Below are 25,798 nucleotides of genomic sequence, written 5' to 3'. Positions count from 1 at the left end.
CGGCAAAGACCTGCCTCACACTGTCAATGTACAATAATTGACAACATGATAAACGTATTTTATAACGCGTTTCATCTTAATTTCCCGCCGCCTCCTGCGTAGCTTGCTTGGATAAGCGCATGAGGGCGAATCCGAGGAGAGCCCCCGTGAGAATGCCTGGGATTTCGTATCCAGTCATCACGCGGACGATATCGTTGACGAGACCATAGCAAGGGATCGCGACGGCGCCCAAAATGACACCGTCGTGGCCGATGGTCAGTAGCTTGACCAGCTGTCGCCGCCCCGCAACGGCGAGCACGTAGAGGCCGCCGACGTCGCGAAGCAGCAAGACCACGGGCGTCGTTGGCATGGCGGCGAACGCAAACTCAACGAGAAATACCAACGCCAGCAATGCCCAGCCAAACTTTTGCAACCACGTGAGGAGGCACGCCAGCCCGAGTGCGTAGACGACCGAGAGCCATGCGCCGAGCACGACCGCGAGAGAGGCAAAGACAAACGAGCGCTTGAGTAAGCGACCGCTGTAGCAGTAGATGCCGGCGCTGCTGAGTGCCAAGGCAGTGAGAAGAACGCTCGCGTCGAGGCCCGTGGCGTCGACAACGAAATCGAGGCGTGTCGTCGCGCCTGTATGTAGACCGTCCACGCAGTACGTTGAGAAGACGCGAAGGCCCGCAGCCAGTGGAAGCAGCAGCGCATGCGTCAAATGGGCTTCCGAGCGTGCGAGGACCGCGACGAGACTGACGGCGAAAAGGACGGCGAGAGGCGCGAACGGATCGCTGCCCGTGACGAAGCAGAAGACGCCGAGCACGATGATGTACGCCACGGACGCGAGCACAGCGCGCCGACAGCGCATGGCCATGCAGCCGACGACGATGGCCATGACGCCAGCGACCAGCAGCGCGACCGCATGGGCGCGAGGGTCCTTGTCGTGATCGTCGACGAGCTTGGCTTGCGCCGCATCGAGGAGCATGGCGTAGGCGTGGCGGGTCAAGTTCATAGAGCGACCCGCGTCAGAGAGTAGCACGAGGCCGCTAGCATCCATCCACGTCGCCAGCATCGTGAAGCGTGGCCGATGTGGAAATGTCTCCGACGGCGCAGTGCTGACGGGGCTCCAAATTGGAGTATCATGTCGCAACAACCCGGCAGCAACAACCAATCCATTTGTTACTATATTACAACCGTACTAGTATACCGGTCCGCCACAGGAGTACGCCAAGGGCCAATAGATCATTTTATTGACCCTTGGGACGCCGACGACAACCAATACACGCCTGCACGAGTGGCCATGGGCGACGTGAAGTACAGAGGCATGTGAGCTTCGCAGTCTTGATGGCCAGGGGGAGCGAGTGAAGCACGGTCGTTGTGTTCCAGCAACAGCGATATGAGACGCACACGCGCTAGAGGGGCCAGCGATCGTCGACGTGTGTCTTGTATTACTTGCTACATGTACCGTAGTACGATACGAGAAATCCTTATTGCACTAGACCGTACAATTGCACTAGTGTGGCAGTAGACGCCTCATACAGTGGTTGAGCACTGGATATTCGTATCTGCACAGCTCTACAACCACTAGGTCGAGACACGGCGATGCGTTTGTATCAATCTATCAGTAAGATAGTCCTACCGAGAAACCGTTAGGATGGGACTGTACAGGAGCCTGTGCCCAGGGCTCCAGCAGTCAGTTGGTCTATCTAGTTCCCTATTCCCCTCTTAGTACACACGCCGGTGTTTGGGAGTACGGCCTCCCTTCGCCTGGCGTTTGAAGGCGGAAACGGTCACAACGTCGACTTTAGCGACCAAGTAGCGACCAGGTTTCGCTCGAGAAGAAGAAGAAGACATGACAACTCCAGGACAAGCGGCGATGGCGATGAGCGGCGTCGTCGTACTATCGCAGCTGGTGCATCCCGAGATCAAAAGCATCGCCCGCCGCGACGTGGTTGTGTGGAAGCCGGTGCGTCTCGAATACGAGACCTCCATGCGGCGCGAGTGCCAACGACCGATCCGGAGCTACGCAGCGACGTGTGTTCCGGTCCGCGACTCGTTCGCTCCAGTGGGGTATCTCGAGTTCCTCATGAAGACCAAGTCGAGATACCCCACGGGAGCGAACGAGTCGCGGACCGGAACACACGTCGCTGCGTAGCTCCGGCTCGATCGTTGGCACTCGCGCCGCATGGAGGTCTCGTATTCGAGACGCTCCGGCTTCCACACGACCACGTCAAATCCTTTTCTCAATCCATTTTTCAGCTGCGAATTTGGACTACGAAGCAAATGCAGAGACATATATTGACAGCTGTTGCAGATGACAATTCGAGCGCATGGTGTACACAAGCCGCGCCGACACAGAATCCGGATAATCCTTGTATAAATAGAAACATTGTTTATAAAACACTAGACAATCTCCATGTCGTCGTCATCATCAGACGGCGGCAGCGTAATCAAGTCGTAGCGCGCGTCCAGAATCGCCGTGAGCATCGTCTGGAGCGGGCTCGTGCTCGTGCCTGCGAGTGCCGCCTTCATGACGCTCGGCGAGTAGCCCGAGATGAGCGACACGTTGGCTTCCGAGCTCAGCGTCGGAAAGTCCGTGCTGCTGCCGTTCACGTTCCAAAAGATGACCTGCGGCACGTCGTAGCCCGCGGCGGCAAACTCCGATTTCAGCACGTCGTAGTTGGTCTCGAACGCGTTGTCGGCCTCGTCAAACTGCATGTCAGAGATCACAATGAGCTTTTGCGGCATCTTCTCGCGGGCAATCTGCTTGTCGACGCCAAGGGCAATGATGAGCCGGAGCGCCGCGACAAAGTTGGTCGACCCGCCCCACGGTGCCGCCGCGAGGCACTGCACCTTGGCCAAGAGCGAGTCGCCTTGCACGTGGAAGAAGGTTGGCGTCGAGTCGAACGTCATGACGAGATCCTTGTACTCGTCGGCGGCCAGCGACGAGACGAGGATGCCGAGCGCGAGCGACACCATCATGGGCAGTCCGTTCATGGAGCCCGAGACGTCCGACATGACAACCGTGCGGCTCAGCGTGCCAAGCTCCTTGGCGTGGTCAACCATCGCCGTCCACTGTGCCTCGAGAAGCGGGTCAACATCGGTGGCCATGGCGTCGTACGGGCCAAAGTACTGCGACACGACTTGGTGTGGGAAGAGCACGGACGCGTTGACCTTGGTCTCGCCCGTCTTCAAGCCGGCCTTCCAGGTCGCAAACGTCTCGGGCAAATGGCGCTGGAACGCGTGGTTGGGCTTGCCGTGGATGTGCATCGCGACACTCGGGACGGCGCTCAAGTCGATCTTGTCCCATTCGTTGGCACACATGTGGCGCTCGAGGAGCTGCAAATGCGCCCGCAGCGGCGAGAGGTACGTCTTGCGCAGGTCGGCGCTCGAGAGCCCCATGACCTTGGCGAGCTTGGCGTGCACGCGCGTCTTCTTGTCGGCTGCCTTCTTTTCGGACGGCACCCACTTGGCGCAGAGACTCACGGGCTGCTTCTCGTCCTTGCGCATGTTGTCGAGGTCGTTGCGGAGCTGGTCGGCCCAAATACCGAGCGCCGTCGTCTCCAACGGCGTGCCCATGACGGCGAGAAGGTCGTCAAATCGGCCATACACACTGACGTAGTGCGCGAGGTTGTGCGAAAGCACGTCGGGGTAGCTTTTAGCGAGCCAATGCAGCGCCCGGCGCCCGGCTTCGCGCTCGCCCTTGCCGCCGCGAACGTCGCGCAAGTAGGCCACAATCTTGAGCGTGTGCAGAGCGTCTTCCTTGTAGGACGCGGCGAGAAGCGACTGGATGCGCGCCTCTTCCGTGCCCCGGAGCACACCCGAGAACAAGTCGACGCGGGCACTCGAGGTCGATGCGTGCGAGAGCGCGCCATTGGCCGTCGTCGTCATCGACGCGAGCTGCTTGGCGGCGTCGGCAAAGCTGCTCATGCTGCTGCTGCTGCAAGGCAAAAGGTAAAGTGAGTGCCGGGTAGCTACAAGCTGCGTTGATGCGCGTGAGTGCCGGTGTTTCCGGCATGAATGAAGGTCGCTGGCGACCTCCTCCCTTGCCCCACCAACCAGCCCCGGTCGCGACTGGCCCGATGCAGCTTTCCAGTCGATTGTATACGGGTACTGGGCTATCGCCACGCCACGGCGCTACCATCACTCACAATATATCCTGGAGAAAAACTCGGTTGTTATTGGAGACGCCGCTTTAGGGGTAGGGGATTGAGCTTTAAGGTACCCGTAGGAGCAAGGCCCTTGGTATCCAAGGTCATGGCCGTGGTACCAGTATAATACCGGTAACCTTTGAGCTTCTTGGTAACACCGACGGGAAGCACCCGCCTTGTCGCTGGGTAGTTGCGTTTGTTAGCTTCGGTGCTCTCGCATGTCGTGTCACCGCCTTGTGTATGGTCTGGCGATCCAGAGTCATTCTGCACTCGCAGCTGCGTTGCTCGGAGGCCTGTGGCAGACTATGTCTGGCGGCCTGGAGACGCCTCGTGGCTGATAGTCCCTCAATGACGAGTCTCGAAGCGTGGAGGAGATTACATGGTGACGCATGCGCTTGCTACCAATCAATTACGTATGGTGGTCGCCAACTTTTGAGTGTACGAAGCACAGGATGCATGCGCTCAATCTTACGTCGTCTCACGCTGCACATGTAGTATACAGAACATGGACCCCTCACTCATGCGTGCGCGACGGCCTCGAGCGCGTCGGCGGCGGCCACGACGCAGTAGCTATCGTCGCTGCAGTCGCTCTGGTTGTCGTCGAGAGGCTCGTCTTGGTTGCTCGCGTCTTCTTCAACGACGACAACCTCTTCGCCGTCGTCCATCGGCGCATACAACGTGTGGAGGAGGAACGCGCAGAGCGAGACGGCGATGCCCGCATGGTGCTGTCGGCGCGTGGGCCGGCGAATCCGCATGATCTTGGATTTGGTCGTCTTGTCAAAGTGGCTCTTGGAGTCGAGGCCGTAAAACTGGCACACGGCGTGGATGAGCAAGCGGTGGTACGACGACTCGACCAGCGGCAGCACGAGCACCGAGTCCTTGTGCTTGGCGGGGCGCGTCCGCGAGCCGCCAGCCTTCGTCTCGCGCACGACCGGCGTCGTCTCCAGCACACGCATCGGGCCCGAGAGCATGTTGGCGAGGACCGGGTCCAGCTCGATTGTCGACATGACTTCGTTCCACTACACAGCGCGTGTACAGTTTAGAGCTATCCGAACAGGAGTTGTACCTTCACAAAGTGTACAATAACGTCCTCAATCGCTTGGATGTAAATGTGCATCGCGTCGAACGACGCGGCGAGAACCGACCGCGCGCGGCGGTCGATGCGCGTAAACATGTCGTCGGCCTCTACATGCGTTCCAGGCGCGTGACGCGATGGCGTCATGGAAGACATGTACCGTGCCACGCGTCGTGGCGGCGGGCGCGGTGCGTCTGGTTTTGGTTGCTATTGGAGCGCGCGTGGGACGGCTCCTTGACGGACCGGAACGCATCCGCAATCGCCTCGTTCTCGGGCTGCGCCAGCTTTTGAAAGTTGCTCCTACGCGCCGCATGAGCCTGCTGCGACGCTCTACATTGCGACGACGCCGTACTTCCAATCGACCGAGATCGCCATGTGCTCCATGAGCTCGTCGAGCGACGCCGTCGCCGCGCGGTTGCCAAAGTGGTGATCGTTGAAGTACCTACCTCATAGCGTTGAGATGTGCCTCTCGGCGCAGTGACTGCGATTAGTACCGGTTCTGCGTCCGGCGGCCGATCGGCGGCGGCTTGGACGCCAAGTACGGTGGCACCATTTGGCGCTGCGCAGAGCCAATCAAGTGCGCGGCAATCATGCGCTCGCGGGCAATGTTGACGCGGCCGTACTGCTTGAGGATTTCCTTGCGCTCGTGCATCGAAGGTGCGCCGAGCGGCGTGAGGTCCACGAGCGGCCCGATCGGGCCCTCCGAGCCCGTCTCGGAGAAGCAGTCGGACGACAGCCCGTCGTAGTCCTCTTCGTCGACGATCGAGACGTCGCTCACGGAGCGCGGGGACGAGAGCATCATGGCGGCTTCAAGAGAATTTGAGTCAATGGGCCCGGCTTCGTTGCAAGTCGGCGTACTCTTCGACAAATTCGCCGTCGCCGATTGGTCCAAATTGCGATGACAAGTGATGGTCATCGACGTTCTCGCGCTGAACGTTCGGCGTAAAAGCGCCCGGTGCGGACTCGACTAATCCCACGCCACTTAACGCACGTGCTAAGGGATGCTAGTGTTGATCTCCGTTCGTGTTCACAACCAGGAGCGCGGCTAGAGCATGCCACAATGGTGTGTGAGCAATCATCCGGAATGCTTGTTTGTATTCAAGTCGTTCCAACCGGCGAAATCTCGTTGTTTGGTGTACATTTGGGTATTTTTAATGTATGCAACTGTGGGGTCTTTGACCTGGTTTTACCTAGTTTTACCGATGCGTTTTACGCAACGACTGCGATCTTTCGAAGGAAGACGAATCTCGAAGATGCAACCGGGAGCGGCTACGGACCTGGCAACGTGGCCCGGGAGAGACGCTGACCCGACGCCGCGAGGTAGACCCTTTAGCATGCGACGCCAGGTGTGAGGCTGCCGAGAGGACCATGTACGAGACTACATGCAGACAGTAGGCACCCAAAGCAGCACATCACGAGCAACAGCATATATGTATGTCGCCAACGCGCTCATCTTAGCCGTAGCTCGCGTACAGGTTCGGGTCTAGACGTGGTCGGCCGGGTCGCGCGACATCGCATGGTCGCTGGCCGAGTCTAGCGTCTGCAAGGCCGAGAGGCGGTCCACCACGTCGTCCAAGATAGCCGGGTTTTCCTTGGCCATGCGCTGGAACTCGTCAAGCGAGATATGGCCGTCGCCGTCCGTGTCAAAGGACTGCACAAGGTCATCGACGGCCTTGTCTGGCAGCCCCGACAGCGATCGCGTGAGCTTGAGCATGTGCGTGATCTCCATCCGCGAGAGCTTGCCTACGTGCACATGTGTTGTCCATTCGCATGCACGTTGCCATGGATGTCCGTACCGTTCCCATCCGAGTCGTAGAGCTTGAAGGCAAAGCGCGTGAGGTTCACGACGTTCATCGGGTCGGGCGTGTTGGGCTCCGCGTTGAGCGTCGAGAGGCCGAGGCAGAGTTCCCGAAAGTCAATCGACCCATTGTCGTCTTGGTCGAGCAAGTCAAAGAGCCGCTTGATAAAGTCCGGGTCCTCGTCAAAGAGGGCTTGGAGCTCCTCCAAGCTGATTTGGCCGTCGCCGTTCTTGTCGGTGGCCGCGAACCGGCGCACGAGGCCTTCAATTTCCTCGACCGACATTTGCGTCAAGTGGTAGATCTCGCCCATCGTCGTGTGGTTGACCACGTGCTTCTCCGCGTACTCGCCGACCTGGCAGAGCAACCGCACGTCCTCAAACGTATGGTTGGTGCATTTGGCGCCCATGGCCTGCGCCATGTACTGGCGGACGTTCTCCGCGTACACATCGGGCGACGCCTGCTCTTCGGGCGACGGCGAATACGGCTCGAGGTACGTCACTTGCATCGACATGTGCACTTGGCACAGCATGCGGAAGAGCAAGTACGCTAGCAGGCACGTCGGTATCGGTTCCATAGCATCGACGTACCGGCCGAGACGGACGGCGGCCAGCTAATGTCAAAGTGCTTGTACGGGTACTGCAAGATGACTAGAAGAAATATAAGCAAAACGATGCGAGAGGATGCGAGACCTGGCTGCACGGGCAGGCCGGCGACGAACGCGCCACGCTTGAACTTGGTCAAGTAGTCCTGGCTCGACGTCGTGCCTTCCGGGAAGATGAGCAGCGGCGGGAAGTTCTCGTCGATCATGTGGTTGCGGATGTCATCGAACGCCTTCTTGCGTCCCGCGGCCGTCTTCCTGCGCCGTTTCTATGTGAGACAACGCGCTGCATGGACACGGTACCGTTCAATCAAGACGGGGTCGAGCGCGCGGATGACGTTGCCGACGAGCGGGATGTCGGCCATGTCGCTGCGGATCGCAACACTAGCATCGTCGCGGGCATAAGCACGGGGCGAATAGGACACAAGCGTAGTACCTCGGGAAGCAATGGGCCGCCATGAAGATGCCATCAATGAACGAAATGTGGTTGCAGATGATGAGCTGCGTCTTGGCCATATCGCGCTTCGCAGCAGGGTACTTGACGTCAATCCAGTAGAAGCCAAGCACAAAGAGGAGAAGGCGGAGGAGGCCACGGATCGGGTACACGAGGGCGCGGCGCCACTTGGCGAGCGGGCGCTCGTGGCCGTCCTCGTCAACGCGCCTGTGGCCGATCGTGCCGAGAAAGGCGAGCACGAGGATCGGCACGCCGAGCACGATGACGAGCGCGATGCGAAGGAGCGGTACGAGCAAGATGCACATGACCAAGATCTTGACGCACTCGTAGTTGGTCAGCTTGGGCGTCTGGTACAAGAACGGGTTGAAGACCTTGCGCTGGCTCGTCTGGCGGATCATGTTGGTCAGCGAGAGCATGCGGCCGGTCTTCTTGATGCGCACCGACGGCGTCGACGTCAAGGAGCCAGGCGTGAGGTTCATCGTGCCGTAGCTCGCCGGCGTCCCTTGAGAAACTTGCATAAATTCGAACGGCGACCCGCTTTGAAGAATAAGAAGGATTTAAAGACACCGCCGGCGACAATTAAAAAACAACCACCTGCAATGGGATTGTAATATTTCATGTACTTTCTTGATGGCGTTGAATTATAATAGTACATAGACGCCGCCCGGCCCAGCCTCGGCCATAATATTATTTGACCCAGACAGACTATTTGTATGTACGATAAATATTCGCTTTGTATTATGCACGGCCTTCAACTTGGACCAGTGGACACGAAGGGTGATATCATCGAGGATTACTTTCAGAACAAAATGCACCGCACTGAGAGTCGCACAGAGCGAGGCTCTTGGCCGCACCTCCTCGTGCCAACAACAGCAACCAGGCACAATTGGCGGTTGAAGGAAGAGGACGCAACCAGGCACAATTGGCGGCTGAAGGTAGAGGATGCATGCTGTGCCGTTTGAAGCTCAACAAAACGAGCCGCATGTTCAAATTTTCGCGCCATTTCGTCTCAGGCCCTGAGCCGACCATCATGAGTCATGAGGGACATCGTACGGCGACACATGTGTGTGATAACTATCATGTCAGTGCACGGCCAAAAACCTGCAGTCTATAGAGTCATGCACGGCTGATTCGTCAAACTCGCCGGGCACATCCAGTGCGGCGTCGCTGCCGTAATGCGCTTGGACGCTTCAGGCGTGTGCGCACCTCGGGTGCCCTGCCACCCACGACAGGTTGTGTCTTTTTAGACTAGAGCGCCGGCTCAAGCGAGGCGAATATGTTTATGAGATCTGGCTGGCATAGCTCACTGGCGTGCACTCTTTCATACGACTATACTTGACGTGGTTGTCGATGGTGTCTCGCTGCGATGTTGTCAATTGAACGATTTTAGGGATGGTATGGATACAGACAGTCAGTACCAAACTGGTTTTCAGATCTGGCAGATTGCCGTTTCGGTACAAAGTTGAGTTGCGCATCATGAACATCACGCCATGTATTGTGGAATACGGAAAAATCTAGTCATTTTCGTGTCAAGTTCGGATGACCGCCAACGCATATCTCACTGACGTGGCACGCACGCGACGACGACACGCGAAAAAGGCCAGTTTCGCCCAAGTTGATGTCGAACGACGAGGCCGGCTGCCCACCTTCTTCCCCTCTTGGGCGCAGTGGCAAGCGACCGTCCTACCACCGGAAGTAGGATGGCGTTCTCTTTCTCCGAAGAGTTTGGTAAACGTCTCAGTCGACAGGCGCACAGCCATTTGGTCGCGCGATCCGAGTGTACGTGAGTGAGTGCACACACGGACGATACTTACCATACCCCCATCGTGCATGTCAACAGGAGGGATGATGATGACCCAGGCTTATTACCGCGTGTGTGACGTCAAGGGTAAGAGAAGACGCGGCTTCTTGTTGTCGTTGCTGGTGCAGCACCAAATAAAATACCATCTGCATATATATCTTAATGTTTGTAGAAAACATTCTTCATCTGGTAAAAAAGCACATATATTGGTAAAAAAAGGCACCACCGTGTGCAATAAAATTACATCGCGATCGATACAGACCGTAGTCGCCGCGCGAAATTATTATTCAAGTGGACAGAGGTCGGTCGCCGCCACTCTGAAATCAATGCCACCTCGGCGACGCACGACTGCGCTAGTGACCTCGACCACGCTGCTCCTGCTGGCGCCAGCACACGCGACGACAAGCGGCCTCGCCGCCTGGATCGATTCGGCCAAGGGCTACCTCGTAGGTACGCAGCTACCGACTGCGCGACAATCTCAACATGGGTCTACTAGTGTCCAACGTGGCCACGCCCGAGCTACGCGCGACGCGCACGTGCGCGAGCATCACGCTCGACTGGGTCCCGCTGCCTGACGCCGACCACCGCTACACGCTTGAGGTAGGACGCACGCATGCATGGTGCATGCGATGCTCATGCGTGTGTGTAGCGTCGGCCGGACCGCGCGATGAATTGGAAGTGGACCGCGCTCTCGGTCGAGGAGGCGGCATCGCCGCTGCTCTACTTCAACGACACCCAGATCGACAACAGCCGCGAGTACACGTATCGCCTGCACGTGCGGACGCCGGGGCAAGTGCCGTCCGACTTTGTGTACGCGGTCGCGGCGCCGTCGGCATCATGCATGGACTGGTCCGAGTTTGCAGCTGCGACCGTGCACTCGCTCAGGATACGCGTCGACACCGTGGTCGCGACGACCGCCAGGATAGCGTGCTTGCTTCTCGGCATCCACCTTATCTTGCTCGTCGTGCGCAGCTACCTCGGGCTCGCGCCCACCGCGCGCCACCACCTTCGCCGGCTGCCATCGACCTCGCCGCCCACACCGACAACAGAGGTAGTGCGATGCATGTCTATCCGCAGGTTGATGTTGACGTTGATGATGCTATAGCTGCGTCGTCGCAAAGCCAACTCGGACGTGTCGTGCAGTAGCACGGAGAACGAAAGCGACATGGACACGCCGCGCTTGAGCCAAAGCAACGCGAGCAGCAACGCGCAGCTGACGGCATCGCACGTGTCGTCTGCGATGGCGTCGGTCACGAGCCTGCGCGACTCGGAGGCCAAGGAGGCGCGCTGCCACGGGTGCCGCAAAAAGTTTGGCCTCTTCCGCAAGCGCCGGGTCTGCGCCACGTGCCGCATGATGCTCTGCCGGCCGTGCGGCATTGCGCGGACGTCCCCCAGCGTCAAGCAGTACATTTGTCTTCCCTGCCGCGCCGACGCCGCGGCCTAAGCTATGATATATTTGTATAACATGAGATTGCATCACGACTATCCATGCGCCTTGCATAGTGTACGCGTAGGTGGGTAATAGAATGCGCAGGCTTGGACTCGAGTAACAAAAGTGACAAGCTAGACCTGCGAGTCGAGGGCACCGCCACGCAGCGTGAGGTTGGATGCGTCGGTGCCATCGGCGGCCGTGGCCTTGGCCATCGCGCGCTGCAGGAGGCGCGCGCAGCCCACATTGCCTCCGGCCTCGGCGACCGTCAAAGCAGTGCTGTGGTTGGCATCTTCAACAAACGGATCCGCCTTGTAGTCCAAGAGCAACTTGACGCCGAGGCCATAGCCGCCGACGGCCGCCATGTGCAACGGCGTCACGTGGCGCTCATCTTCGACGTTGACGTGGACACCGGCTTCCAAGAGTATTCTAGTAGAGAGCGCGATAGGTACAGCAAGATCGCGATCGAGCGTCGTACCTCATGCATTCCGTGTGGCCGCCCCGCGCCGAGTAGTGCAGCGCGGTGAGGTTTTCGCTGCTGCGCGCATTGATGTCGGCGCCATGGGACGAGACCCAGCGCTGGAGCATGCGCGCATTGCCCGTCTCAGCAGCGGCCTTGGCGAACGACGGCAGCGCACCGACAACGGACGCGCTCTCATGCGCGGTCGATTGCGGCTCAGAGCGCTTCTTCCGGAAGGCCTTCTTCGCCATATACTGGAGCTTCTCGCGCTGGTGCGACGACGCCGAGACGAGGACGAGGAGCAGCACGAGGAGCAGGACGCCGACGGCGATCGCGAGCGGGTGGATCGCGCCCGCCTCCATCGCCATCGTGCGGATAGCAGTATTGACAAGTGACGTCGTAACGCGCAAAAAGGCCAATCGAACACTAGAATGAGGATCTTTTTAGCCAATCGGTGTGCAACAAATGGCAAGCCGCGCCGCCGCCTTCATACCCCCGGCCAACCCCACCAGCGTCAGCGACGCGCCCCCTCACCGCCGTCGCATTCGACTCACGTTCACAGACGCTCGGCTCCGTGCGCGCTGCAAGTATAACGCGCGTTTGACGCGTTTATTCAACCCGTTTCGATGTCCAGGTTGGTCGTTCACGCGTCGCGAGCCATGGTGGTACCATCGCCATGATAGAAGCGGCGATGCTGCATGTATCCATCGACCACGGCTTGCTCGCGCTTCTTTTTCATCGTACCTGCATGGCCATCGTCATGCTTACGAGAGCGAGGCTTCGCGCTGTGGTGGGGCGTATTTGTATTTAACGTGCGGTAAAAGGCGGCGAGAGGTAGGTTAAACGTAGCGTCTTATGACCGGCACACGGCAATTTGACTGCAAGCGAGACGAACGATGGGCGTAACGCGCTTCCTGCACCCGTACTTTCTCGTCAACACGGCCTTGATCGGCAGCTACTTTGGCGCGCGCTACGCGGGCTACGAAAGCGACAGCGTTGTCGACGTCGAGGACTACCTCGGCATGACGCGGGTACGTTGACAGTCCTAGCTACAACGGCGCATCCACACCACTTGTATTAGGAGCAGCAAATGTTTGTCTTCCTCATTGGCTTCACCATCATCAACTACCCGAACAAGTCGACGATCGATGCGATCATCTCGATGGCCTTTCTGTACGGCAAGGGCGGCGTCGCCTGCCTCTTCTACATGCTCGACACGACGCTCTTTGTCTACTACCTCGTCGCGTGGCTCGGTACGCCCTTGTGCAGAAAGCGGAGACGGATGGCGACGCTGCATATGTCTAGTGGCCTTTGTGCTGTTGCCGTACCCAAGTACCAAGGTCCAGATGAGATTGTCGACTTGAGCGCCGACTCGTTCGAGCGCCGCCTCCGCGCCGACAAGAAGACCAAGTGGATCGTGTACTTTTACGCCGATTGGTGCGAAGACTGCTTGCACCAAGACGCCATGTTCGCGCAGCTCTCGCTCACGTAATTCGCTTCTCTCTACGAAAGGAAGAGCAATACGATGGACGACATCGTAGGCACGCGAGCGACGAGCTCAAGTTTGGCCGCGTCGACGTCGACAAGCACCCGAGCCTCGCCAGAGAGTTTTCGATCGACACGAACGCGACAACGACGATCCAGCTCCCGACCATGATCCTCTTTGAGCACGGCAAGGAAGCGAAGCGTCTGCCCAAGCTCGACGAAAACAAGAAGCCGACCAAGACGCTCCTCAACACGGTACCAGCATGTGTCGTCGTCGCCACCTCTCACCACTTACATGAATGTAGTATGGCGTCGAGCTGTACTTTGACCTGCTCGCGCCCAAGAACCTGTAGACGCCTTGTCGGCAACGGAACCGGCAATGTGTGCAAGCATCATACATCCATACAACACGTGGGCATGGCATATTGTGTTGTCACTTGTTGATTGGCTACACCCGCCGACGGGCTTCGCTGGCAGCAGCGTCGTGGGACGGCCGAGGGGTCGCGAGCCTACGGAGCGACGGACAAGCAGCAGGTCAGCGTGCGACCGACGTAGGGTCTCGGCAGGGAGATGATGCAGGGACGTACGCGCCGTATCGGGTAGTGCGCCGGTCGTCGACGTCAGCGGTGCGACCGGTATTGGTGTTGCTGGTATGGTTGCGTGTGGTAAAGACGCGCTCAAAGAGCTCGGTGAGCGACCGCGTCCGGAGGCGCGCCTCTTCGTCCGAGACGGGTTGGTACGACGGCGGAACGCTCGCGCCATCCGGGGACTCGAGGAGGTAACGCCACTTGCTCTCAATCCGCACTTGCCAAAACACAAACGAGAGGAACGAGATGACCGACATGCCAATGCCGGCGTAGATCGTACGCTCAAATTGAACCCAGCCCACTAGCGCGACCGTCCAGAGGAAGAGAAAGATGCCTACAAGATAACGATATGTTTCGATCTATATGGAGGGCACCAGGAAATACCGATGCGGAAGAAGCCATATGCAAGCTGCCAGTCCTTCTCGCAGCGCTTGAGCCACCAGACGTAGAACGGCGACTCGACGTCGAGCTGATCGAAGTCGAGGAGCCGCAAGTCGTTTTCGAGATCCAGCGACGCGTACCTAGCACGCAGGAGTATATCGTACGGAGGATGCAATGCATGCAAAGAGAGCATACCGCGTAATAGCGAGGAGGAGGAGCGTGCACATGAGCATGCAGCAGAGCATGCACAAGATGACGCTGGCACTGACGGTGCCGTAGAGGAACATGACGCTCCACGCCACGTCCTCGGGCAAGTTGATTTCGACGTTGGCCACCATGGCAAAGCCGCCGAGGAGTGCTGAGAGGTTCGAGACCGCCGAGAGCTGCTCGCTGCGCGCGTCCGTAACCCGGCGCTCGTTCTCGAGCTTCTGGAGGCGGCGCTCGCGCTCAATGTCTTCGAGCCGCCACGCATGCTGCCGCTTCACGTCGTCTTCGCGCCACTGGATCTCTTGCTTGCGGTGCTCCATGTCCTCGGTGCGCCAGCGCTGCGCGTTCTGCAGGTCGTAGGACCCCATCATGGCGCCGACGACCGCGTTCATGCTGCTTGGGCGAAAAGGAAAACTCGGGTCGTGTGAGCAACCGAGCTGCCTGGATAAAAAAGCGACATGCATATCTTGGTTTCACTAGCAAACATTGAATCTGCGCTTTCTATTACATGTATCCGAATCCATCGAGGTAGTTTCCATCTGGCTAGGAGCACGCGACGAGAGCATGGAGTCCATCATGGAGAACCTCATCGGGTCCTACGACCAGCGCAACGCCAAGGCGTGGCGCGACGAAGACATGACCCAGCGCAGCCAGGAGCTGCAGTGGCGCCAGGACGACCTTCGCCGCGAGAACGAGTGGCGCATCGAAGACATTCGCCGCCTCCGCATCCAGGTGCGCGACGACGGCATGTACATGTACATGCATGGTGACGATGAGGATGATGATGCTAGGCCAAGCTCGAGAACGAACGGCGCCAAGCAGATACGCGCGCGGAACAGCTCTCGGCCATCTCGGAGCTCGGCGCGCTCCTCGGCGGCTTTGCGCTCGTCTCGATCATCAACGTCAACGTGCCCACGGACATTGACTTGACGCTGCTGGCGGTCTATGGCTGCGTCTCCGCCCTCACGGTAGACGACGCTACTCCGTCTGACGAGGCTCTGACGCACGCACATAGATCTGCTGCATGGTCATTTCGCTCATCATGTGCGCGATTCTACTCCTCGCCGTCACACGCTACTCGGCCCATGAGCTCGAGTACGACGTTCGGATCCTCAAGGACGAGGAGATTGACATGGACTCGCCGTTCCACATTTGGTGGCTCAAGAAATGCGAGACCGACTGGGCACTCGGCTACCTCCTCTTTCGAACTGGTATACTACCTCGTCCCTACTGTGTCTTATCGGAAGCTTATTGTGCATGTGTAGGCGTCACGCTCTTCCTCATTGAGCTCGGCGTCGTCTCGTGGGTCCAATACAACTTGTACCAGACGACGTCGATTAGCATCTCGATCGTCGCGGCCATTGGTATTCTCATCTGGCAATTCCGCATTCTGAGCCGATGGCGCTACCTCATGAAGCTGCCTGCGATCGAGGTGCACGGGCCCATTGACATCACGGTCACGGCCGCGTCACCACGCCGAGCGCACTAGCGTAATGGTCTAGAAACACGCAAGCGTTGTCTGTCGTCTTGGTCGTCTTCATCCATGCGCCATGGAGCATGGTGCAAGCTTTGATGTGTGCTGGAGGGTCGCGGGTCAAGTTGCGTGTTTTCAGCCACGGAACCTCTGTCGCAAGGGTTCGAGTCCAATTACACACATCGAGCGTACCTGGCACGGCCAGCAAGCCTGCAGAGCTCGTCGTACCGGTACCATTAGCCGCCGCAGTAGGTATGTACAGTGGCAAGGCGCAGGGGCTCTCGACGGTCGACTCGGTCGTGAGTGCGCTCATGGGCTCGTACGACGTGCAAAACTTCAAGATGTGGCGACTCGACGACGTCGAGTACGTGCGACAGCGGCAGCAGTGGCGCGAGGACGACGTGCGGCGGCGCCACGCGTGGCGGCTCCAAGACATTGAGCGCGTCCGGCGGCTCGAGAAGCTCGCGAACGAGCGCTGCCTCATCGACATTCGCACGGAGCAACTGCTGCACATCTCGCAGATCTCGATCGTCGTCGCCTACTTTGCGCGCGTCGCGTACGTCGAGTCGCAGATTCCAGACAACGGCAACCCGATCGTCGTGGCCTTGCAGGGCTCGTCCGCGGCCTTGGGCGTCCTGTGTATGATCATGTGCATGATCATCGTTGTGCTCATCCAGATTGCCGTCGCGAGGTCCACGCAGACGCGTCGTCTACCGCCGCACTCATGCGCACATACGATGCAATGTAGGTACGCGACCGAGGACCTCGAGGACCAGCTGCGCGCCGTCAGAATCGAGCACCTCGACGTCGTGTCACCGTTCACGCAGTGGTGGCTTCTGCGCTGCGAGAAGGATTGGCACATGGCCTTTACGCTCTTCCGCACCGGTACGACCGCGCTCACTGACTGCTGCACGAAGCGATCCTAGGTATCGTGCTCGTCCTGCTCACGATCGGCTTTCTGAGCTGGCTGCAGTACACCAAGAACTTTGGCGTCGGCGTCAGCATCTCGACGCTGAGCGGCCTCACCCTTATCTATTGGTTCTGCCGCATGCAGCCGCGGTGGCCCGAGGTGCATGCATTTCCGATGCACGACGACTAGGCGCTCGACGAATATATCGACTTGTATACTCGTGATGCTCGGGATAGGGTATCCTGCCGGAGGATCATCGACAAGGATCGATCCGACGGCAGGATCGGATACCTGGATCGGATAGTAGTGAAAAGATCGCGCGTGCCGGATACGACAATATATCCGGCTGGCTGGTTTCACAGACGACGATGGACGTTGTTGGGAGTCCGACCGGCAGCAGCAGCAGCAGCGACGTCGAAGAGCTCACGCGCCTCGCGACGCAGCAGCGGCAGAAGCTGCTCGAGGACCTCGTCACGCTCCGGCGCAACGACTTTGCGTACCTCAAGGCGCTGCACATGGACCCGCGGCGCAGCTACTTTGTACGAAGCGACACGAAAGGGCGGCGCCTCCACTTGACACTGCGTAGCTCAACGTAGCCCTCGTACGCGAAGAGCAGCTCAACCTCAAGAGCGTGCTGACGCCGGAAGCTCTCCAGCGCAGGTACTTGGCGGCGATAGATGTGCGCAGGACGACACCGTGAATGTAGGTGCCACCAGCTCTACTACATGGGCCTGAGCCTCGGGAAGCTGCTCGAGATGACCAACCCAACGCACCTTGCGCTGGAAGGCTGCCAGCTCATGGAAGAACTCGACTTTTACTTCTTACCGTCGACGCTGCAAAACATGGTGGGCCATGCGCAAGACGATTCCGAAGACGACCATCATGGCGCTGTAGAAACTCGTGGTCGCCTCAAAAGGCCCGCTCTACGAGCGCCCGGCCGAGGCGATGGGGCGCGAGAAGGAGCTCAGCGAGCCGCACCGACCGACGCTGCGCAAGTGGAACCAGAAGCCCGCGTACCGACGCCTCCTCACGCCCCACATAGTGCGTCTTTCTCTTTGCGCTGTGATCCTCATTTGTACTAGTCGTTTCCGCTCGACTATTGCGAGCTCGTCGTCTCGATATGCGAGGTGCTCACGCTTCTCTACACAAAACTCCTCGACGAGACGTGCAGCCGCAACGCCCATGTCTTCCAGGCCACGCTGCGCTTTGACGACAAGATCAAGGTACCGCCCGCCCACCATATCGCATGTCGATGCGGACGCCTGTTGAGTAGAAGCTGCTGCTCGAGGCCATTAGCAAGCAGCTCGCAACGATCGCGGCCGAAAGCATCAAGGACGAACTCGCTTCCCTGCGCAAGACGCCATAGATGATGCAAAAGAAACACATGTGCAAATATCAATGTATCGACAGCTTATACGAACATGACGGCGTCGTCGCCGCGCAGGTACATGACCTTGTTCTCTTGCTCGAGCGTCGTGAGCGCCGCCGTGACCGCGGCGCGGCTGGTGCGCACACCGGCCTTTTTCAGGTTGGCCAGAATCGTCTTGACCGCAATCATGTCTTCGTCGCCGCCTTCTTCGCTGCGCATCTCGTTGAGCAGCAGTGAGACGCGGCCGAGGAGGTCCATCTCGACGGGGACGTCGTCCTCGGCAGGCCTACGCACACCAGTAGCATCACAATCCGAGTCACGAGCACACAATATTGACGTACGCGGGCGCCTCGACCTTGCGCTTCTTGCGCGACGGCATGCTGTCCTCCACTGCTTCGTCGTCGACGACTTGGGCCACGTCGGCGGCCTCGTCCACGTCGATGTCATCGTCGTCGTCGACGGGCGACTCGTCCTTGGTCTCCTTGGGCAGGACGCTCTCGTGCGACGCTTCGTTGTAGAGCGCGTAGTTCATGAGGGCCATGGCGCGCTTGGCGTCGTCGAGCTCGATCTGCTTGCTCAGCCGGGCTTTCGCGTGCGCGCTCGCGATACGAATGAGCGTCTCGAGGGTACGCGCCGTGACGGGGAGCGTCCGGGCCGTCTGCTGCGACCGGAGCTCGGCGTACCCCTCGGAGATGACATCGATCGCTGCGTCCGTGAGCAGCGGCTGGAAGCGCGTCTTGGCGTAAAAGATGAACTTTTTCAAAAAGTCGAGCGTCAGGACGCCGGTCCCGTTGTCCTTGAGGTGCGTCGTCGCCGAGACGTTGCCGTGGAGGAGCGGGTCGAACTTCTGGAAGATCGAGTCCGCGACCGAGTCGTCCGACGCGTTGACGTTGGTTTGGTGGTCCGTCGAGCTCACTTCGAACGAGAGCGGGATGCCTTCTTGGCCCGGCACGACGTACCGGTGCATGCGGAGCACGTGGTCCGAGATGCACCGGTCGGCGCCGCGGTCGAGCTTGTCGAGGACGACGAAGAGCAGATCGAAACGCGAGAGGAGCGAGTCGGGCAACCTAATTCGCATTAGCAGCGTCGAGGGGTGCAAGAGACCGGTACCCAATGTTTTCTTGCGGCCGCTTGTTCTTGTTGTACTGGCCGTACACGGGGTTGGCGGCTGCGAGCACGGAGCAGCGCGCGTTGAGCGTCGCGTGGATCCCGGCCTTGGCGATCGTGACCGTCTGCTGCTCCATGACTTCGTGGATCGCGACGCGATCAGCCTCGCTACGCGCCACTGTCAACAGCTGTATCTCATCCGGAGCTCGCACCTCATCTTGTCAAACTCATCAATGCACACAATGCCTCTGTCCGCCAAAACCTAATCCAACCGAGATGATGATGGGAATGGTGAACTCGGAGGCGATACCATGGCACCGGCTTCGAGCCGCTTCTCTTTTGTCTCCGGGTCCATGGTCACGGCAGCCGTGAGACCGACACCGGACGACCCGCGGCCCGTCGTGTTGACGGCGAGGGGCGCGATCGTCCGCACGAAGCGCAGCAGCTGCGACTTGGCCGTCGACGGATCACCGACCATGAGCACCTATTCAATGGTTGGACGTCGCGAGACAACAAGTATCGTACGTTGATGTCACCACGCAAATGCGTGCCGTTCTCGAGGTTCTTTTCAACACCGCCGAGGAGTTGCAGCAGCAGCGCCTGTCGTCAACGATCTGAGATGCGAACGGAATGGGCGACAGGCACCTGCTTGATCTCGGCATGGCCGTAAATGGACGGCGCGATCGACCGCGCGAGGATGTCAAAGACGTCCGGGCGCTTAGCAAACTCGCGCACGTTCATGAGATCTTCGGTCGTCATGACGATTCCGTTGACCTCCTTGCCCATGAGCTGGATGTTGTTGGCGAGCAGCATGGTGCGGAAGACGCCTGATGTCGACGCCGCCTAGTCGCGGCGTGAGGCATACGCGAGCCGACGGGATGGACGACGTACGTTGGCCGACGCCATCGCGCGGAAGACACCGATGACGCGGACGCGGTCGCCGGGCTTGCACTTGTCGACAAGGTCCGACTCGACAATGACGTCGGAGGACCGCGGCAATTGACTAAAATGCGGTTTGCGTCACGCGCGCAGACGAGGAGGATTGGGTACCCGAGCGGCGCCGTCTCGGGGGTCTCTTGGATCGTAATGACTTGGTAATCCTTGTACTGGCAGAGACCAAACTCGGTCTCGAGCAAGTTGCCGTTCTCGTCCTTGGTCGGGTACACGCTCGTCGTCGGGATCCCCGTGAGCGACGTATGGTCGCGGTACTCGCGCGCGATCATGACGTTGGTTTCCTTGCAGTAGTGCACCTAACGCGACACTTGGTTGGCGCTACCTCAAGAAGATCGGTAGGCGTACCGACTTGACGACTTTTGGCCGCACGGCCGAGACCTTGGTCACGATCCCTTGGACGCACACGCACTGGCAGAGAAAGGTCGCGACGAGGCCGCGCGGTGTGACAAAGTGGGCGCCAAAGTCGCCTTCGAGCCCGACTTGGATCTGGGACACATCGTTCGTGTTGACGGCCTTGGGGTTGTACGAGCTCTGCGCGTGGAGGACGGCCTCGCGCACCGCGTCCTGGAGCGCGGGCAAGTACTCGGCCGGCTGCTGCAGGAGGCGCGACACGATGTTGGCCTCGTCGCTGCCTACGCGGGCGTGAGATGATGCGCGACCTCGGCGAAGTCGACGCACCGGCCGTGAAGCCCGCATCGTAGACGCGCAGGAGGTTCAAGTCGACGAGGAGGCGCTTGGGCCCTTGGCCGTCGGCGTCGGCGAGGGCGCGGATCTTCTCGGGCAGGAGCGACTCGTCCGACTCGATGTACTGGAGGAAGTACTCCTTGTGGCGGCGCAGCGCGTCGTCGTTCGGGCCGCTCACCTGGTCCATCTAGCGCTGGGTTTGAATTTTGGTATCGGCCAGCCAGGCCAGTTTCCCGCACAATTTCACCCAATCAAACGCGCGCGCGCCCCTCATTGGCGCTATTTGCGCTCAACACGAAGTGTTTTATCCGCCAATCACATGCAAGGGTTCAAACCATTATAGCCAATCCGATGCCCGGCCCGGCCCGCCTCTTCCGCCCCATACCCCCCACCGTTCTCGGCGTCAACGAGGTCGTTGCATCGTCGCGCCTGCGACTGCGACCGCGGATCGGCGCCCCGCGAGCCGACCGGTGACCTCCATTTAAATGATTTAAAAATCGAGTCCCAGTGCAGCGCTGACAGCGAGCCATTCGGACAAGCCAAGACGAGGCGCCACCTCCCACGCAACTCGGCGTTCTCTGTACCGTCGTTGGCGTCCATGGTAGTATTTCGCCAACGTGGTGACGTCTGAAAAGCGCAATCATGGAGAAAACGACTGTGGATATCAACACCCAACACCGCTGTGTGAACAATGTGCTTGTACACCAGCAAGCGTCCTAACCGCAAGCTCACCACGTCGTGACGACCGATGATGGTGCAGAGGCCGATACAATAGTGGGTAGTGCCGAGGCCGTCGTAGACACCATACATTGAAATGAATGATTCCCTTGCTCATCGATCGATCCACGTTAGCATGCGTTGAGCCATACCAGCCTCGAGGCCATGCGATCAGCTGGCTGGCTCAGCCTCTCTACAGGTACAACGATGCACAAGGAATCCAAAAGCGAGGTGTCTCTCCATTGTGCACTGGTGTCGAGCACTTTTGGGGCAAATGCACAGATGCATATACGAAAAGATGTTGTTTCGCACAGCGAAATATCTTGTGAAGCGCATGAAATTGCTGCCAACTCGATGATTTGCGAGAACCAGAACTTGCCATTGACGTCTCGTGTTGTAATTTTAGCCAATCGGATGCGGCCCTTTCAGATCGCTCGAAACTGTCGCACATCCTCGCAATTCGGTCGACGATGGCAGACAGGACGTCAACATCGGCGGACGAGTCGGCGCCCAAGAAGGCCGCGTTCTACCTCGCGCGGGGCGTGCGCACGCTCGGCAACCAGATCGGGACCGTCGAGTGGGACAAGTACTACCGTCAGGCCAAGGCCAAGGCGGATGCCACCGTGCGCAAGGTGAGCGGCACGACGGTACCCCTCGAAGCGGAGCTCCGCCATGGCGAGGCCTTTCTTCGCACGACCGCCGACATGCGCAGCGTCTTGAACCGCGGCGACCTCATCACGATGGCCAACGGCGAGACGTACATGATCAGCCCCGACGAGCACGACGCGTTCACGGCCACGGTCATTTCGCTCAAGGTACACAGGATGCGCATCCGATCGACCTTATCGCGGCGGTCTGTAGTCGCCACGTGGGTACCACATGGGCATCAATTGTGGCGAGTCGCTCTCGATATCGACGGTGCAGCACAACACGCCGATGGCCATGCCCAAGGTGTCCGTCCCGACAACCATGGGCGGCGTGCTTAGCGCCGTCGAGACCGTCGGCAAAGGGTACTACTGCACAATACTACTACTGTGGCGACGATGGCTTGACCAATGACTCTTCTAGCGTTGTGGGTATGGTGGGGCTCGGTGTCCAGAAGGCAAGCGACCTCGCGACCATGGCTGGCGAGTCGGCGAAAGCGTTCGAAGAGCGGGCGCGCATCTTCGAAGAGCCCATTGGGACTGTCGCCAAGCCGATGGCTGTCGGCGATCGAGGTGCACGATGGTCATCTTCCTCGTCGCGTCATGCACATACCTAGTTGTCCACGTGGCCAACGAGACGCTGCAGCTTGGGTTTCCGAACGCGGTCTTGGAAGAAGTGCTCTGCGGCCTCGAAGAAATTCCCGACTGCGTCGTCTCGCTCAAGCACGACTCGAGCTACGCCGAGACCTCGAGCGCACTCATGGCGACGCTCAACCGCGGCGACACCATCGTAATACGACGCCATGTCCATCGACACAACATAAGAACCATTTGCAACTGCAGGTGATTCAAGGCGAACAGTTCAAGGTCTCTAGCAACCCAGCACGGCGCTTTCACGCGACGCAGCTGCCGCTGGACCGCAACCGCGTCGGACCATCGGTACAAGGTCCGATCCCGCCTGTCGTATTCTGTATCCGTGTAGGTCGAGCAGGTGCCCGTGTTTGTGGCCAAGCGCAGCATCGTGTGCATTCAGGTATGTACCACTGGCCTTCGATTGCACCTCGACCCATGCCTCTATCTGCAGGTGCCCAACTGCCTCGTGTCGCTCGCGTCCGGCGCTACGACGGTCGAGTTTCTCCAGACGCCACCGCCTGCCTACTTTCGTGTCGGCGGCTCCGTCGTACGACCGGACCCTCTGACGCCTGACCTTTGCTACAAAAAATCTCGTAGGTCATTGGCGGCGAGACGTACGAGATCCGCGACAACGTGGTGACGCCGCCGCGGTCTGGCATCTCGGTGACGTCCGTGCCCGTCTACATCCCCAAGACGCCGACGCCGCTCGAGGGCACAGGGACGCTCAAGACCGGCGAGTCGACGCTCGAGACATCGGCCAACATTATGGCCAAGGTCAAGCGCGGCGACATGCTCGTACGACGTCCAGTGCACGTATTGTATTGTGATGTTGTTGCCATGTAGCAAATCGGCGACGACATTTACCATGTCTCGACCAACCCTCTCAAACGGCTCAGTGCCACGTCGATTCCGCTCGATAAGCCCAACATGGCGGCCGACGTCGTCCACGCGCCCGTGCTTCTGTACGAAAACGCGGCGCGCGTCCTCAAGCCCGGCGACTCGATCAAGATTGGCGACCACCTCTTTACGGTGGCCAACGAAAAGGACCTCGTAGGACATGAAATGTCGATCGGATATTCAGCGCTCATGGCACGTAGCCGCTCACGGCGACGTCGATCCCGCTCGATCGGTTCGTCGAGACGGAGATCCCAGGTACAATACATGGCGGCGATGTCGTCTGTGTGTTGATGTGGGAACTAGCGGGTGTCGCGGTGCAATTCATCGGCGATCGTTTCTTGACCGCGTCCGAGAAGGCGGCGGCGGTTGCTCACCGTGCCGGTGCGTACAAGGTACGAGGTGCTTGGGCCGCATCGCTCGCGCCAACGACGAGGTACTAGGCGCCCGTCGGCGAGTTCATTTCGATCGTGCGCGGCTCCAACGTGCTCTTCACCGACGGCGATCTGCGCCGGCTCCTGAAACGCGGCGACGAGGTGCGTCTCTCGACGTCCTTCTTGCTTGTCATTTGCACTGCACTAGATCACGATTGTCGGCGAAGTCTTTCACATTTCGACCGAGCCCGGGAGCTTGTACGCCAAGGACTGCATGGCGCTCGATCGGCGGTGCGTCGTTGCTGTCGACTACAGTATTGTAGTACGAGGCGTCACCTTAGCTACGACGGGCCCACGCTCACGAAAGGCGTCTCGAAGGGCTGCCACGTCATCACGTTTGAGAAAGGATCCCGCAAATGCACCGTCGACGTCGACGCGACTGCGTACCTTGCGCATGGGGACCGCGTCGTACGAAGCGTGGGATGGCGCGAGGGAGATACTCACGAGGCGCTACCCTGTAGCATGTCTGCGGCGAAGACTACATTATCTCGGAAGTCAATGGACCCAGCGTCACGTTCGAGACGACGCGCACCAAGGACTCGGTGTTTGCGACACCGTCGCTCGTGCCCGACTGTCTCGTCTCGTTGCCGACAGGTTCTGGCTTTCTGGAGGTGGGCTTCCTCACTGTTCAAGTAGGCAGCAAGTACGCAACGACCACGTCGAGTCTGCTCGGAAAAGTCGCGCGCGGCGATGTGGTCGTATGTCCCTTGTGTGCAATTTGGACGACGAGTACTATCATGGATCCTAGATGATCGGCGACGAGACGTATCGCGTCTCGAGCCTCTTCTTCATGCGCTTCACGGCCGACCAACTGCCGCTCGAGTCGGCGCGGCTCGGGCCGCCGGTCGAAATGGACGACCTTTATGTACGGTGTATCCATCTTTGGAAAAGTATCAAAATATCAAGTCGACGGTAGATGGCGCCGTACGAAGGCGACTTGGACGTGCGCGTGGTCGCGTCGAGCGATGCAAGTACGACGTCCTCGGACATACCACACGGCAGTGCAAACAAGAGGCTGGTGCTAGGTCGGAACGTCGACTACACCATCTACAAGCACGGCGACCGCGTGACCGACTACCAGTCGAGCGCTGCGCGAGACGAGATTGCCAACCGCGCGTCGTCGACGAAGCGCAAGGAGCAGTGGACGTCGCTGCACCAGAAGGCGTCCTCCAAAGCCGACTACGTCCGCGAAACGTACCTCGCGCCGGGGGCCGAGAAGGTCGCCGGCGCGGCCCTGGTCGCCAAGGAAAAGTGGCTCGAGCCCGGCGCCGAGAAGCTGGTCGGGGCAGCGTTTGTCGCGAAAGAGAAAATTCTGGAACCCGGGGCGCGCAAGGCGGCCGAAGCCGCCATGGTGGCCGGTGGCGCGGCCAAGACCACGTACGAAAAGGCGGCGCCGGGCCTCGAAACCGTGTCGCGCAAGGCCGCGCACCTCGTCGCGGACCTCAAGTCGGGCGTCGAAGAAGGGTACGGCAAGTCCAACAAGTGACTTGTTGGTTTAGGATGATGATCATCATATCCACAGCAGTGCAAAAGTATCTACTCTCAAGTGTACAAGGGTTCGTGTGTGTG

General features: G+C 59.3%; 13 protein-coding genes across 13 annotated transcripts; 6 read left to right on the top strand and 7 right to left on the bottom strand.

Annotated features, from left to right (window-relative positions):
• Nucleotides 1-76: 76 nt before the first annotated feature.
• SPRG_02063 (hypothetical protein) lies at nt 77-1,054 on the bottom strand (the record flags this gene model as incomplete). The annotated part of the gene is made up of 1 exon (XM_012340620.1): nt 77-1,054. The coding sequence occupies one exon, from the start codon at nt 1,052-1,054 to the stop codon at nt 77-79; it is 978 nt and encodes a 325-aa protein (XP_012196010.1).
• Nucleotides 1,055-2,342: 1,288 nt separating this feature from the next.
• On the bottom strand, nt 2,343-3,927 carry SPRG_02062 (hypothetical protein). Its single transcript, XM_012340619.1, has one exon. It carries the CDS (start codon nt 3,910-3,912, stop codon nt 2,386-2,388), a length of 1,527 nt encoding a protein of 508 aa, XP_012196009.1. The 5' UTR covers nt 3,913-3,927; the 3' UTR covers nt 2,343-2,385.
• A 538-nt stretch (nt 3,928-4,465) lies between these two features.
• On the bottom strand, nt 4,466-6,074 carry SPRG_02061 (hypothetical protein). The gene is made up of 5 exons (XM_012340618.1): nt 5,703-6,074; nt 5,561-5,650; nt 5,369-5,508; nt 5,200-5,318; nt 4,466-5,152 (listed from the first exon to the last, which is right to left on the bottom strand). The coding sequence occupies exons 1-5, from the start codon at nt 6,008-6,010 to the stop codon at nt 4,652-4,654; spliced, it is 1,158 nt and encodes a 385-aa protein (XP_012196008.1). The 5' UTR covers nt 6,011-6,074; the 3' UTR covers nt 4,466-4,651.
• A 570-nt stretch (nt 6,075-6,644) lies between these two features.
• SPRG_02060 (hypothetical protein) lies at nt 6,645-8,597 on the bottom strand. Its single transcript, XM_012340617.1, has 6 exons — nt 8,042-8,597; nt 7,909-7,989; nt 7,697-7,863; nt 7,595-7,654; nt 7,005-7,553; nt 6,645-6,951 (listed from the first exon to the last, which is right to left on the bottom strand). The coding sequence occupies exons 1-6, from the start codon at nt 8,575-8,577 to the stop codon at nt 6,692-6,694; spliced, it is 1,653 nt and encodes a 550-aa protein (XP_012196007.1). The 5' UTR covers nt 8,578-8,597; the 3' UTR covers nt 6,645-6,691.
• A 1,527-nt stretch (nt 8,598-10,124) lies between these two features.
• On the top strand, nt 10,125-11,304 carry SPRG_02059 (hypothetical protein; the record flags this gene model as incomplete). Its single annotated transcript, XM_012340616.1, has 4 exons — nt 10,125-10,310; nt 10,357-10,460; nt 10,510-10,911; nt 10,966-11,304. The coding sequence occupies exons 1-4, from the start codon at nt 10,187-10,189 to the stop codon at nt 11,302-11,304; spliced, it is 969 nt and encodes a 322-aa protein (XP_012196006.1). The 5' UTR covers nt 10,125-10,186.
• On the bottom strand, nt 11,275-12,146 carry SPRG_02058 (hypothetical protein). Its single transcript, XM_012340615.1, has 2 exons — nt 11,768-12,146; nt 11,275-11,718 (listed from the first exon to the last, which is right to left on the bottom strand). The coding sequence occupies exons 1-2, from the start codon at nt 12,115-12,117 to the stop codon at nt 11,424-11,426; spliced, it is 645 nt and encodes a 214-aa protein (XP_012196005.1). The 5' UTR covers nt 12,118-12,146; the 3' UTR covers nt 11,275-11,423.
• Nucleotides 12,147-12,645: 499 nt separating this feature from the next.
• SPRG_02057 (hypothetical protein) lies at nt 12,646-13,587 on the top strand (the record flags this gene model as incomplete). The annotated part of the gene is made up of 5 exons (XM_012340614.1): nt 12,646-12,780; nt 12,831-13,012; nt 13,055-13,237; nt 13,291-13,489; nt 13,540-13,587. The coding sequence occupies 5 exons, from the start codon at nt 12,646-12,648 to the stop codon at nt 13,585-13,587; spliced, it is 747 nt and encodes a 248-aa protein (XP_012196004.1).
• Nucleotides 13,588-13,646: 59 nt separating this feature from the next.
• SPRG_02056 (hypothetical protein) lies at nt 13,647-14,819 on the bottom strand. Its single transcript, XM_012340613.1, has 4 exons — nt 14,398-14,819; nt 14,206-14,342; nt 13,822-14,155; nt 13,647-13,743 (listed from the first exon to the last, which is right to left on the bottom strand). The coding sequence occupies exons 1-4, from the start codon at nt 14,799-14,801 to the stop codon at nt 13,683-13,685; spliced, it is 936 nt and encodes a 311-aa protein (XP_012196003.1). The 5' UTR covers nt 14,802-14,819; the 3' UTR covers nt 13,647-13,682.
• Nucleotides 14,820-14,940: 121 nt separating this feature from the next.
• SPRG_02055 (hypothetical protein) lies at nt 14,941-15,934 on the top strand. Its single transcript, XM_012340612.1, has 4 exons — nt 14,941-15,141; nt 15,201-15,377; nt 15,425-15,620; nt 15,675-15,934. Exons 1-4 carry the CDS (start codon nt 14,974-14,976, stop codon nt 15,896-15,898), a joined length of 765 nt encoding a protein of 254 aa, XP_012196002.1. The 5' UTR covers nt 14,941-14,973; the 3' UTR covers nt 15,899-15,934.
• A 133-nt stretch (nt 15,935-16,067) lies between these two features.
• On the top strand, nt 16,068-17,001 carry SPRG_02054 (hypothetical protein). Its single transcript, XM_012340611.1, has 3 exons — nt 16,068-16,574; nt 16,632-16,768; nt 16,810-17,001. Exons 1-3 carry the CDS (start codon nt 16,138-16,140, stop codon nt 16,980-16,982), a joined length of 747 nt encoding a protein of 248 aa, XP_012196001.1. The 5' UTR covers nt 16,068-16,137; the 3' UTR covers nt 16,983-17,001.
• Nucleotides 17,002-17,161: 160 nt separating this feature from the next.
• Nucleotides 17,162-18,237, top strand: SPRG_02053 (hypothetical protein; the record flags this gene model as incomplete). Its single annotated transcript, XM_012340610.1, has 6 exons — nt 17,162-17,332; nt 17,380-17,453; nt 17,500-17,638; nt 17,688-17,834; nt 17,876-18,016; nt 18,067-18,237. The coding sequence occupies 6 exons, from the start codon at nt 17,162-17,164 to the stop codon at nt 18,157-18,159; spliced, it is 765 nt and encodes a 254-aa protein (XP_012196000.1). The 3' UTR covers nt 18,160-18,237.
• SPRG_02052 (hypothetical protein) lies at nt 18,175-21,154 on the bottom strand. Its single transcript, XM_012340609.1, has 11 exons — nt 20,902-21,154; nt 20,569-20,855; nt 20,320-20,519; nt 20,161-20,272; nt 19,915-20,112; nt 19,795-19,869; nt 19,580-19,753; nt 19,482-19,531; nt 19,273-19,437; nt 18,504-19,229; nt 18,175-18,448 (listed from the first exon to the last, which is right to left on the bottom strand). Exons 1-11 carry the CDS (start codon nt 21,092-21,094, stop codon nt 18,205-18,207), a joined length of 2,424 nt encoding a protein of 807 aa, XP_012195999.1. The 5' UTR covers nt 21,095-21,154; the 3' UTR covers nt 18,175-18,204.
• Nucleotides 21,155-22,085: 931 nt separating this feature from the next.
• On the top strand, nt 22,086-25,798 carry SPRG_02051 (hypothetical protein). Its single transcript, XM_012340608.1, has 19 exons — nt 22,086-22,439; nt 22,486-22,634; nt 22,693-22,841; nt 22,886-23,058; nt 23,112-23,207; nt 23,251-23,301; nt 23,353-23,448; nt 23,499-23,696; nt 23,745-23,951; nt 23,999-24,053; nt 24,102-24,190; nt 24,239-24,331; nt 24,378-24,460; nt 24,511-24,637; nt 24,691-24,823; nt 24,866-24,927; nt 24,978-25,094; nt 25,146-25,200; nt 25,255-25,798. The coding sequence occupies exons 1-19, from the start codon at nt 22,095-22,097 to the stop codon at nt 25,713-25,715; spliced, it is 2,739 nt and encodes a 912-aa protein (XP_012195998.1). The 5' UTR covers nt 22,086-22,094; the 3' UTR covers nt 25,716-25,798.

The sequence above is a fragment of the Saprolegnia parasitica genome (assembly GCF_000151545.1).
Source record: "Saprolegnia parasitica CBS 223.65 unplaced genomic scaffold supercont2.5, whole genome shotgun sequence".
Classification (NCBI taxonomy): domain Eukaryota; phylum Oomycota; class Saprolegniomycetes; order Saprolegniales; family Saprolegniaceae; genus Saprolegnia; species Saprolegnia parasitica.
Note: the sequence above shows the minus strand (reverse complement) of the source record. Positions and strands in the feature narration are given on the sequence as shown.